This window comes from Photinus pyralis, unplaced genomic scaffold (assembly GCF_008802855.1).
Source record: "Photinus pyralis isolate 1611_PpyrPB1 unplaced genomic scaffold, Ppyr1.3 Ppyr1.4_LG5, whole genome shotgun sequence".
NCBI lineage: Eukaryota > Metazoa > Arthropoda > Insecta > Coleoptera > Lampyridae > Photinus > Photinus pyralis.
The window spans coordinates 22,654,855-22,668,857 of record NW_022170596.1 but is presented as its reverse complement, the minus strand read 5'-3'; the positions used below and the strand labels follow the sequence as shown (position 1 = coordinate 22,668,857).

The 14,003-nt window shown below is 35.9% G+C and overlaps 1 protein-coding gene across 1 annotated transcript; it reads left to right on the top strand.

The window, feature by feature from the left end:
• The first annotated feature begins 5,118 nt into the window (after window positions 1-5,118).
• LOC116171593 (lysine-rich arabinogalactan protein 19-like) lies at window positions 5,119-6,203 on the top strand. The gene is made up of 3 exons (XM_031488528.1): window positions 5,119-5,276; window positions 5,412-6,014; window positions 6,065-6,203. The coding sequence occupies exons 1-3, from the start codon at window positions 5,255-5,257 to the stop codon at window positions 6,097-6,099; spliced, it is 660 nt and encodes a 219-aa protein (XP_031344388.1). The 5' UTR covers window positions 5,119-5,254; the 3' UTR covers window positions 6,100-6,203.
• The last annotated feature ends 7,800 nt before the right edge of the window (window positions 6,204-14,003 follow it).

Genomic DNA, 14,003 nt, shown 5'->3' with positions numbered 1-14,003 from the left:
AAAATTTATTTTTTAATGAAGTGGAAGTAAATTACCCTTCCCAATTTTAGATGTGCCAATTGAAATAAATGTGCCATGAAAAGGTTACAGACTTTCGAATAAATCGAAAATTTTTCCACCCGCATTCATATAATCTTACAATACCTATACGGCTTTCAATTATAACATGAGTAGGTAACCGTTAATTACATAGTAAGTAATAAATAAACCTGTTTTCAAGCAATCCTGAAAAGAAAGACCCAAGGTTGAATTGGCTAAATATGTTATTAATCTAGTTATCTTATCCCGACTACTTTGAGACGCAGATAGCTGTATAAGTTCGCCCTATAAAAATTAAAAGTAGGATTTTTGAACAATTAGACATTACAATTTTGATTAATTAATTCAAAAATTGTACTTGGACGAATTGAATTAAAAGACGATGGGTGGGTTATTATTGTCGCATATTGCAACAAGATTCTTTTTTTAATAGGTATTTGTCAAATGAATCGCCGTTTCTAATTTTAGACGCGCCAATATTAATAAATATGCCATGAAGCGAGGTTACATGTGCGTAAGTTTCCTAGCAGGTAAATCGAAGATTTTGCTGCCCGCTTTGGCAAAAAGGTGTGCGGATAAATTACAACTAACGGCATCCCTTCTATTCCACTTAAAAACCGAAGTCAAACGAATTAATTAAGTAAATGGAATGTTGGTTGCCTATGTGGCAGGTATGAGGCATTCGAGGGACATTAAATAAGTCAGAAACTGTACAATGGGAATAAAAATTAGACAAAACGAAAATAAAAATTAAAAAATCAAACACATGTCAAATTTTCTCAAATCAAGTGATTGTGTCTTCTTTACTCCCTTTTATCTCAACAGAATTTTTGAACAACGGCCACTCTGCCTTTCAACACAACACTTTTGCTCAAGATTTAGTGTAGACGATCCACTTCTGGACTTGCCACGTGCATTTAAATCTAACTCTCACATTTTACGTTAATTGTATGTGCTTCCATAATTATTTACTAAGAGCCGGCCCACATGTACCAGGTGATTCATACCGTGCTCCTTGAAAAAACATATAATGTAAAGTTAATAACTTTGATCCAACTTACTTAGACCGCAGCTTCGCGCGCATCTGAACGATCTTACATTATCGAACGACTGGCCATTGCTTGCACATATCGGATCGTATTGCTTTGTTACGCGACTTAGGCAATCTGAAACGCATCTTCGAAAGGCTGGAGTGGCGGTGGTTGTCGTTGTGCCACTAGGGGCTGTGGTCTGCAATTGCTGCCAGTTGTTTTTATTCCAATAACCCAAATTGTAGTACCCAAAACCAATTTGTCTTGATTGTACGTTAATGCATAAGTAAACGATGATCACTAGAACAAAAGATGTCAACATCCTCGGTGGGAAACTAATTAAGTAGACGGTACTTACAAATAAAGAAAGTAAACGCCTTCATTATCTCTCACGTAATGATTATGGTACACCTTACCTTCGCTTTTTGAGCAGCTTCGGCGCAGAGGGAGAGAAAGTTGATAAAAGGCGATGTCACGTTTAAATTAAAAGGAATTAATTATGACACCATGCCAAAATAAGGCAAAACATACCTATTTCATCATGAAATTAGTACACTATGTCCAAGATAGAGACGTCTATCATGGGAATCAAGGAAACCATAGAAGACACTACTAAGATGGTCAAATTAAGGAAACGTTGCGCTTTAAAGAAAACCCGAAGATTTCGATTATTTCCGAAGATATGGCAGAAAAACCAAACTTTGCCGAATTAGTTTTTTTTCCGATGTTATTTGAACAGATACAACAATAACACTTTCTCATTGCCACTATTTGAGTTCTTGAAGACAGGGTTAAGAGATTTTCAATGCACCTTTTCCTTTCGGAGAAATTATTATCAACTTTATTTTTTTATATGTTCTGTAAAAAACGTACATATTGTACGGGTAGCATTTTTTGTTACGGATATAACTAACTATATAGGGCACACACAAAAAGTTGGAAACCGATCGGACATATTTTCCATTTTACAGGAATTTGTCCGATAGGATAGGATAGCTGGCAATATAAAAAACTATGTATGTATAAAATCAATGGAAACCAATTCAAAAATTAAAATCAATATTTAAAAAATCTGTTGTATTGAAAGGTAATCGAAATGTGCAACGTAAACTAATTTCGTGGATATCGCCATTTTGTTTTCACCTACGTTCAGGTGTGCACCATTTTTGGGTAGGAATTTTGGAAATTTTTTTACAAAAAGCAGAAAAGGAATAAGAATAACTGAAAACTGAATGATTGACGATTTATAAGACAAAATTAAAGAAGATACGTACATTTTGGGACCCTTAGTGCTGTAGCTTATGAACTAAACGTTCACATAATGAATAGTTGCCTCCATGCTTTTAGGTAAAATCCATCATTGAATGGAAAAGTGGACAGTAACTCCTATCTTCTCTTGATTTGCTAAGTAAAGGTAATGCATCTGAGACAACCCCCAATATTGTGATCGTCGTGACCTATCGCTTTACTGGACTTTTATTATTGTTTGTTTTTTGTTACTGTTTGAGTAATTTGTTGACTATTGTCTAAACAAAGAAATTCGTCTAAAATATGTTTAAAGTGACAAAAGTTACATTATCACGTGCTTGGGAAATAATTCCGAACAATGAACAGTAAACAATAAACCATAAAGTACTCATAATTGGTCGATAACAAAAGGTATTACGACTTAGTAATGCTATACGGGCAGTAATCAGTTTTTAGGTCTTTCGCTATTGTAGTTTGCTAACAGAGGTAGACACAGGAATGTTGCAATTTTCTAGAATCTTTATTAGGTATAGATATAGAAAAATAGCAACAATTTTAGGAGATATTTTATTTATACTTCTAGTAAAAGATGTGTATTCTCAGGTTAAATGTGTAAACCCACGAAAATACGCAAATAATAATACGTAGGAGAAACCTTGTACAATGCATATATCTGATCTCATTGCAGCAGACCCGCACCTTCCTGCGTATAATCTTCACCTTTGATTATAACTAGGTATATTCAAAGATCTTCCGAGATATAATATGAGATTTGCAATTTGCATACCTGTTGGTGTAGTTAATCAGTACACACATCAATTATACGTGTGCATAGTTTGTCATAGATTTTAATAACTCTCCTTGCGCACTATTTTCAAAACACTTAATTAATTAATGGAAAATATAGACGACGTCACTGACACCTAATTATGAATGCGACATCAGCCAATATATAGGTAGGGGAGATTTCAATATTGCCATTGCAGTACAATTCATTTTATGACTTTATGTCATTTTGCAAGCCGCGTAAAATGACCCTAAAATAGAAATGTTCATAAAACGAGAGCATCCTCGAGGCCTGTGGAGTGCCTCCTCGTAAAGGGGCCTCCGCAACATTGAACTCTTATACGCATTATCCAAAATGTGGTAGAATAGTAGAGAAAGGGATGTAATTAAATAGTGTAAATGTCGAAATAACACCAATAACTAATTATGCGAAAATTAGATGACTTTTAAATTAGACAACTCAATTACGCGACCAAAATGTAACGACCGTTTACCCTGCAATTTTCTACAGCACCTCTCGGGCCTAATTTCATCATCATAGTAATACTGCAAAGGTAATATCTTTTTATTTATATCGAATAATTGACATACTTAGTTTAATATCGCTTTTGTTTATAAGTAAAGTACTTAAACAATTCTTTGTACCTAATTATAATCTACTACTTAAAATTTAGCCCTTGTGAAATTATGCGTTCGGCTGTCAAGTATTTGTAATTGTAATTAAGTTTCCCAAGCACGTAAGCTGCTGGTAAATTATATTAAACTGAGCTGAAAGGATCATTTTCATTGCTTCTCTTATATTTCTACTTATATTTTAATTTTATCACTTCACTAATATGCATTTAATTTGGTGGCAAAATGTTTACTACGGCTGACAGTAAGGCGAAATAGTGCCTTAAAATTTGGGTTCTGTAAGAAACAGACGTAGGCTGAAGTAACTCCAGAGGTCATTGTATTCTGTAAGTGGAAAACTTAAGGACTCAGTCAACGAAAAGGGTTAGTATAAACTCGCCCCGGATTTACCGTTTACCGGGAATCATAAAAGCCCATAAAGTCTGCCCCAAAAGAGTGAAGAGTCGGGAGACCTTGCGGTCGGTTCAATCGTCGGGTATATTTGTAAAGGTGATGCATGTAATGTAGAAAATGCTTAGTAGGTACTCGCCTAAACAAGTGTCAAAAACCTCGAAACCATTGTCTACGTTCCAAAAAGCCTAACACGATTTCAGGCACCCAGGTGTTTTTAAAACGCGCAACATTTGGTTGTATTGTTTATCAAGCTGCCTCTGCTTATATGCCAGTGTGTAGTGTGTAGCTTATACTAGATTAAGGCATGGAAGGTAGTTGGTAACAATGCAAATTACTCTTCGGTTAATTATTCAGAACACCCGAACCCCAATTCTGTGTTGGAAACGAATAATCGATTTCGTGTATAAATTTAACCATTTGACCACTAATTCATTAGCGCACTTTGCATTTTTCACGCACCCATTTGTAGAGGACGCCTACAAAAACAAGTTGTAAATCAGCATATGCATGATTAAAGCACATTTTTGGTAATAAAATTAAGTTTTTATACTGGTAGCGCTATCTAACGGTAAAAGTATAGCACCTCCGAAAACCATATCGAAATTATTTTCTTAAATTATCGATCTCACAAGTAATCTAACTCAAAATAGACTAGAGCCTGAACATCTACGCTACATGAGAAAGCTTTTAGTGAAAATTTGATGTCTCTAGCTATTGTACTTGCTGAGATCTCACCCGGACAGCCAGCCATAACGAATATAATAGCGTATTTTTTTCAAAAATGCGCTAAAAATTGCTTTCGGACTAGAGAAGCAAAGGGGAAGCTCAAAGAATTTCTTAGCAACTATGCTACAATTTACAGTCTAATTTTTTTCACTAAATTCTCCCTAAGGCATACGTTTGGCTTCCGAACTATATCAACCAGACACTAAAATAAAACATCGTCGGGTGGCAGATGCATTTATTACATTCGTCAATCTATTCCAAAAAGTGACTTAAGTAGGTAACTATAAGTTATTTGTCATACATGGCCCAGCAATTAGAAACTAATTAACGTTTGGTGATAATTGTGCTACATTTTCTCAGTTCATTGTTGGAAAGTTAAGTAACAGTCAGTGATTAAAATGTTGCTTTATTCATTTCTGTGTAAGTGTTAATTTTTTTACTTTTAATATGATCCAACGTCGTAAGTCATTGTCAACCAGGAGTAGACCGGTATACTCAATTTTGTAACTAAAAAAGGCGAATGATGCAGTTTGTAATTCGATTGTTGTTTGGCAGGTATTGCTGCAGCAGTGCATTTTAATACGGCGCACTCACAGCATTACGACGACGAGGACGACTACTTTTCATCAGAAATCGGATTGTATAATACAAACCAACGTGAAAATTCGCGCCCTCCGGCCACCTCCTTCCAATCTTCCGCACCAACTCTTCAGGTTCCGCAACCGACAAATCCCAATGCAAATGTCAACACTCGCGTCTCATCTCCACCACTTCAAAAACTGCCTCCCGGAATTACCATCGTATCAAACCAGCAAAACAGAGTCCCAAACTTAAGTAGCAATGCTGCTTTCCCTCCAAGCAACCCACCAATCCAGCAAAATAGCGGACAAAACATAGGTAACATTCCTCCCGTTAGAAACCCACCAGTTCAGCAAAACAGGAGACCAAATCCCAACGACGGTGGGGGTGCTCCAATGAGGGAACCTCCGATTATCAGCTCGACGACTCAATTTCCGTTTACAACAACCGCTCCGCCCGCTTTTCGAAGATGCATACAAACTTGCGGCGTGACAGCAGAATACAGCCCAGTGTGCGGTACCAACAGAGTTACCTATAACAATATGTCGCGCTTCCGGTGCGCACAATATTGTGGACTTAGTAAGGCATTATTTTCTTAATTTAAAACTGTAGTAATCGCTTGTTTTCAGTCGTGGAATTGAGCAATATTGGACGCTGCCCATAGGATAAATAATATTTTTTAGCTGTCAACTTGAATAATTATTTCCGGTTAAAAATTAAATCCGCAAATATAATTCGTTGTGAAAACGACCAAATGCACTACCTAAATTTGCTTATATAATGCTGAACCATAGATCTCCGATGATCTACCATCCAAAATCAACCACCACATATTTGATAAAATTAGAAGAAAAAATAGCAAAGAAAACGGTTTCCACTATTTAAGTTTTATGATTCTCTCAACGGACTTTTGTTAAACTATCAATATCAATGTGTTATTCCCACATTATGGTGAGGCTACAGAGATTAAATCTATTTTCCCTTGCTCGTTAATGGAATCTAAAAAACCGCAAAGAAAGCTTGATCAAAACTGCTGATACCCTTTTGGTGGTCTCTTCAACCGTCTTGTATTTATTACGCGTTTTTTCGATATCCGTGGGTCCTTAATTCCTCTTCCTTGCCTTCAATTTCCTCGTCTACTCCTTCTACAATTATGGTTTCCGCCTTTATCATGTCGCCCCTATGTGTTTGTAGCTTATCGATCCTATCTTTAATTCAGGGTGTCGTCTTCCCATGTTTATTCTATCGTCTTTTTCCTCCCCTTCCCTCTTACCATATAAAATTACTTCGTTTTCGAGCCACTGTTTTTCTCAATTATCACATTTCTTGTCGCCCCTTCGGGCCACACCTTGCATGCGGTAGTCCATGCTGCCTTGAAGTCCGTACAGTTGTCCACCATACTTCAAGTTTCCTCACTTTGGGTTTCGAATGTCTTATTTCTTTATTTTCTTTCTACATATTTGGTGAAAGCTTAGGTGTTGCGTTGGTCTCCTCTTTGGGAGTGGCCGGTAAACCTTTAATGAAATCTGAGACTCGCTCCAGTCTTGGTTGCCTGGGTTTAAATAATAAATCAGGTGCTATCAATTTATTCATAGCTTTCATATGTATGCATTTAGGATCTGGCGTTTGGATGTCTTCTCCCAGTTTTTTTCCTTTTAGGAGCGTTCTTTCCTTTTTGAACTGACAACCCCTCCTCCTCGATCCAGCTAAAACTGAGTTAATCTTTTTTTTTTTTTTATTGATGTATTGCTCCATATGGAAATTATTTATGATATATAAGCAGGTAAGTAGAGGTAAATAATTTAGATTAGATCTAGATCTAAATTATTTACCTCTACTTACCTGCTTATATATCATAAATAATTTCCATATGGAGCAATACATCAATAAAATCAATAACATGGACTTCTCCAGCAAACTCCTACAACTGAAATATATACTGAATTAAAACATAAAATCTAAATTATTTACCTCTACTTACCTGCTGAGTTAATCTATTCTCGGAGATTTGGGAGGAAGTTTTCCATCTCCTAACCCTGTATTAATTTCGTTTTGCGAAGAAAACATGTTGGGTAATAAAATCGATACTACGGGTGCTTTGCCCTACTAATATGGTAACCCTGTTCAAGTATTTTTTAATTTTTGGAATTCTCATTGAGTAATGAAAACTCGGCAGTCAGTAAAAATGAAGAAAATTGTCAATTCTTACGAAAATACAGTCAACTTTTTCTCTCGTCAATACATCTTACAAGAGTTAGATTTATTACAACAACTCTATTAGAGTGCAAATTTCTTCCTTTGTTATGGATAAGGATGTGCTTAAAATGGAGTTTGCGAGAAGAGCTATGTACATATTATGTCACCAACGAAGGAGGGTTACCTTTGATTTCTTTTAGGGTTTTAATTTTAGTTCAAGTTTTAGTTCCCATTTTTAGCTCCGGTCTCAATTTTAATTTTCAGTACCGGTGTAAATTCCGGATAAGTTACATTACATACTCTCCTTGTTCCACATACGAATTTACGTAACCTTGCATCAAATACCTGCGAGTGTCGACCTTTGACATATTCCACTAGCTTATAATGAGTTGCCATGTTGCTGTAAAATGGGTAAACGAGTCATGAAGAAGATTTACTATCAAGATTCGATCCTCAATAAAGGAACAACTTCCATAACTCTTTAGTGTCTTAGCTAATACTGTTTTGCCTCTTCAAGGTTATAGGCGATTACAAGTAATTTGTGTACTTCAGTACCTATTCAGTATCTTTTCCATCTCGGTTGGATATGAAGCGGCTGATCAATTAAGTAACGCACCTGGTATAGAAGCAGATTACGAGTAGAACGAGGCCCCTCAGGCATTATTCAACTAATTATATACTAAGACCTGCGGGCTTTTGACTAATTTAAGGTTTTGGATGCGCGAACTCAGCTCATTTCTTGGCGCCAACATCTAACTTTATTACAAGGTAAGAGTTTCATTATATGTTTTACTTGTACTATGGCCCTATACGTGCGAATTTTTGCTAGAAACATCAATTTGTTAATTTGTGGAAAGATGTTTTATGATTCGATTGCTAATCGATCATTCTTCATTGAGGAAATTCCAAGTGTACAGTGAATTTAATAGGAGTTGTGAATAACGTAACTTGTAATTTTGAATATTTGCGTGACACGTTTTCCAATTGTGGTGCCAGAGTTTAACGGGCATGTCACAAACTTTTTGTCACAACTAGAACACATGGATAAAGCACTTTCGATTGAAAATATTCCACCTATCACAATACAAATAAAGACCATCACGAAAAAACTCAAATGGAATATTCGTTTCGTAATTAAGGGCCAGTCCCTGAACTTGCACCTGTTGCCCACAATTATGCAGTAAGCTGATGTTTGTTTCGATAGTCATTGAGTTATTGGGCAATAAAGGCATTTATTATTATTATTATTTTCCCATCCTGCTAAATAAAAGTGACAGTAGGTGAGAACGAAACAGCATTAAAGGTTGTAGGTGAAAACTGAGTCTTTTGGTGCATGTCAATCGAAAATCAATAAAAACCAGTTGGAGTACGGAGGACAAGAAAAATAGAAACCGACTTTTGCTTGAAATCCTATCGAACTACAACTTGTGGTAAATTTATGTTTACGATAAAGGCGATACACGAGTACTTACACTGTTTTGCATCTAAATGAGATTTTAAATCGGTTAATTCTCTCCATTTGGTTCAGATGCCAACTACTGCAATTACAAACTTGCATACATGTAATAAAACCTAACAGCTTATAATTGTCGTATAAGACAGGTGTGGCATTCAAACTATGGCATGCAAAAGAGGTTCTCACGACATTTAATGTATAGAAATCCTCCAGGAAATCTCTACTTCCTGTTACTTTGCTGCAGGTAGTGCAACCCTAAAAGTTGCTTACAATCAACTAGTGCAGATGTCCTAGTCTTATTCATTGCAAAGACATTGGAGAAGAAAAAGGACGTGATTAACATCATAATTAACATGCGAACAGAGATCGATGGGGCGATACATAAAATGGCCATTCATCAGTACAGCTACGTAGGGTTGCCTACCAAAGAAATTAAAAAAATGATCGAAATTCCAAACCGAAGAGGAAGTTAACACCAAAAATACTACAATTAGCGAAATTCCTAGACGGTAAATTGGCGTAGGTATAACAAACTCTTTTCAGTTCGTGACTGCATTTAATTTAATAATACGAAATTATTGTAAGCGGGTGTTTTAAATGCCATTAAAATTCATCTTGGCGTCGCCCTGGGCGATTTTCACAGACTAAAAGGAATATGAAATCTCTACAGGTTAGTTCCCACCGTTTTTAAATATTTAAACAAAAGAAACAAGCCGTTCGATGTGGGGAAGTAGTTCACAACGTAATGTAAATACCAAAATAATTTACCAACGTTTATTAAAAGGAAATTTCTACATTTGTGAAACGTGAAATACGCACGTACAAGGAAATATTTGCAAAGCGCCAACAACATTTAGGTAAACACATAATTCCCCGCAGAGAAAATTATTATTATGCGTCGTATGATCTGTTTTGCTTGGTTGGGAGAGAAAAATTATGGCGTTAGATTAGGAACGATCGATTTAATGCATGTGCAAAACGTAAGTACAAATTTATGTCTGAGGTTCAGACATATCACCAACATGAGCCAAATTAAACAGTCAGTATGAGGTTACATCCATGCAACAGCGTGATTGCACCTTCGGATTTAACAATGGAATTCAGCGGAGCTCAACGAATCAATAACTTTCGCATACTTAATGCTTCTATTTTATGTTACTGTGAACTGACTGCATTACGGCACATATTTACTGCACAAATTCGTTTAATTTGTACCAGTGAATTGCAATAAAAGAACTGTTAAATGATTTTTTTGTTTTTCGTGATTTAACTACATCGGATGTTTGTTAATAATGGTTTGTCGCATTTGGGTATTGCATCAAGAGAATAAAATGGTACAACAGTTATTTTAATTAACATCATTGTAAACATGTTCAATTAGTAGTTGCTACTAATCGCCTTTAAATGAATGAAAAAAACTTCATGTGGCGTGTGACACAGAACCATGTATAGCACCCCATAATATGGCGCAAGTTGCAGCAAATTGGCTTTTATTGAATAATCAACATCTAGCAAATTTATGTCAGACCCAAACAAATAATTGAAAAGTATTCATTCAAATGAAGACGGCGCACTGCTCTTGTTCAGATTACGAAATGCAAAAGGGCTATTTATAAGATTAACAGTCAAAGGCGTAGGAGAATTTTAATCTACCCCTGTAGCCAAGTTTATAATACTCATGGGAATGGCCAAAAGCGGGATTGATAACGTTCCGTTGTTTTGTTGAATGTATCCTTAGTTTGAGTAACTGACTGAATGCGCTTTTAGTGTGTTATGTACGTGTGTAGTTTGTACGATTGGGAATATGACTTTTGCTTTTGTCATTAGAATGAGAGGTTCTTATTTTGCGAAAAATGAAATCTGGAATAGAACATTCCAAAGTCATAAAGTTAAACTTTTCTAAATTCTTTACCGTAGGTAGGTATCTATTCCAACTTGTAAGTTATTTTTGCTTTTTGGTATTATTTATTTCACATGTTATTCTTGTTTTGGTAACAACCTATTATAATAAGTCTTAGTTCCAGTTATTGTTGTAAATACTATTATTGTATATATTTATCAATTCCATGGATAATTGGATAACTAGATCGAAATGAAAATAATCGAAAGATATTGGTTATTTGAAGTATTTTGGGCATGGTGCATTAAGAATTTTTGTAGAGAATGTAATAAGCTGTCATATGGTGTAATAATATACAGAGTGTTTCATATAAAAAAGTCACATTTTTGTTATTATCTGAAAAATCCGATGTTTGGTTTTTAATTAAAGATTAGGATTTAGTAGAAAAAATGGTAGCTTAACATTCTTTCTAACTATGCAACTAAGAAAGTTAGCTATAGTGCCGACTCAATTTTAAACACACTGTATGTGATCAAATTCAAATCAAATCAACGCCGTGTCTTTTTTATATGGATGAAATCACCACATCATCTCAAACTTCCAGTTTTTGACTATTCGTCTGTAACGGGTTTGATGAATTGGAATGGACGGTGACGTTGTAGGTATGATGCAGGAGAAGGTAGTTTGACGCGGATACGGGATGAAAGCGGTTGAACGGTTTTAAGCTTTGAGGTTTTGAACAGGTCTGGAAATAGAACGTTTCTCAGGTCAACCAGTCACAGGACGAAGTGTCTTGTGAAGCAGATACAAAAATGACTATTGATAAGAACGGGAAGTGGAAGTTATTCCACGCAATGCTTTGTTATTGATAGATGTGACATCTAGCGATCGCCAATGTAGTTAATTTTAAGCCAGCGTTACCCGCTAAATAAAGTGACATCCACATTGTTACCTTACAATGTTAAAAAACAGTTGTCCGAAAAAATTACTTACTCCAGTCAAATTCGTCTTCAGCGATTTGACCAAAATGATGACAACATGTGCACATAAATATGACCCTAAGGGTTAACCGTGGTTTCACTTCCTTTCCTTTCATGTCTCATACCTTACACTTTACAGAAGTGCAGAAATTAAAGAAAGAACCCCACTGTTAACATTTCTTTTTCAGTTAATTGCCAGACTAGATTACACTATAACTTCATATAGTGCTATGCATACTGAAATAATTCCCGCTCTTGTATTCAGTAGAACTTTCATGGCAATGAATCCTACCGATCCATTTTCGAATCCACTCAGCAAGTAAATTAGGCTTGCGCCAATTTCTTTATAAAAATGTAAATCGCTGTCATTGTTAGCAATTCCCAGGCGGGTGTTCATTACCAAACAAAAATGTCGATTTCGCATTGAAATATTATGCGGAATAGTTATAATTTACGCATCATTTCCATACAAAAGCAGGTTGATGTCGGAGGTTCTGTTATTGCAACCGTTTTATCCTGTACCATTAAGTTTCGGTATTTCCTCTTTATCTGGGTCATCTAAATTGGACGTAGGTAGATGTAATGGAGAATGAACGTAAACCGAACGGGTTATTTATTGTAATTTCCCGTAATCTGTACTAATGCATTTAATTATTCTTGGGACAATTTCACTCAGTTGCAGAAATTATCGTTTGTACGGCACACTTTTCTATCGACAGGATTGCGGACGTCTACTTTATGCGTGGTGTGCGTACGTTTTGACGCAGATTTATTGATTCATCTACCTTCGAAAATGACTTTCTGCACTTGTGGGAGTAAAAGTGGGTTCCTTTTGCCACCAAATAAAGAGAGTAATAGTAAATTAGACCCTTGAGTAACTGTCATATCTCTTTAATGGTTATCGATGGCGTATTCGACTCGTAATTTCGCGTGTTTTTAGTGATTACTATATATGTCATTCTCCATTGTAATTGTGTAATTTTAATTTTCCCTAGGAGTTACTGATATGAACATTTGTGCTGCTAACAAGAAAACATGACATGAAACTATTGGTCAAGTATAACTGCGTATGTTGATGTATCATTATTTATGAAATTTGAAAGTTCAGAGTGCATCTGAAGTTCTAGAAGTCATTATTTTCGGTTGTAGAAGACGAAGTTTTAAAGCAATGCTGATATGATGCTGCAGCTCCCAGTTGTTTAATTAATAATTTGTCATCTGAACCTCATGTTCCAAATCTTGGCACGACAAAAGATCAAAATTCGTAGCTCTCTTTAATTTCGCTGTAGGTATTTTGAATTTTTCAAACCCTCGGCGGTAGCGCCTTGTAAACAACGATTTCTTATGTGTTGTGGCAACAGTATCCACACAGGTGACATCCCATACCAAAGAACGACCTTTCTTCCAAGGGATGATTGTAATACTATCTGGTCGTTTACCATAATTTCAAAATAATCCTCAAGGTTCCAGTATAGACCCGAAGGAATGTCGGCAAACACAAAAATCATTTATTGCGCTACGTCGAGAGAAACTGCCATAACTTTTGGAACATAGACTATGATGTACCAACCGATCAACAAATGTTCCACAAACGCACACATGAAGTTTGCAAATCTCTGAATCAATCCTTAAATACGCGGCGATTCATTTGTCTAAAAGGATTCCTAAATTTGCAGAAGGTAATACCACGCACCAGATTCATGTTCAAATGGCTTTGTGTGGTAATCCACTAAAATCAGTCGAATCAAGAGAATTATTGAAATTTATATGGTTGACAGATGAGAGTGGTCTGTTTATCATTTTGACATGTTGATCTTGCTGGAATTCTCGGGTTTTATTCTTCTAGTCCTGCCCGTTCTCTCTTTTAAAACTTTCATTCGTTTCTCTACTTGTTTCTTGTAATTTTCTGGTTTAAATTATTATGTGGGATTTTAATATTAAGCCCAGCCTGGCGCCCGAATGAAGGCTCCCAGGTTAGAGGTGCGCATTACCACCCCGCGGATTTTGGGTTCTTCCCATTTTACATATTTCCTTTTGTCATTTTTACATGTGCTAATCCTTGCCGTGGAAGAAAATTATAAAGAGTAGCTAAATTA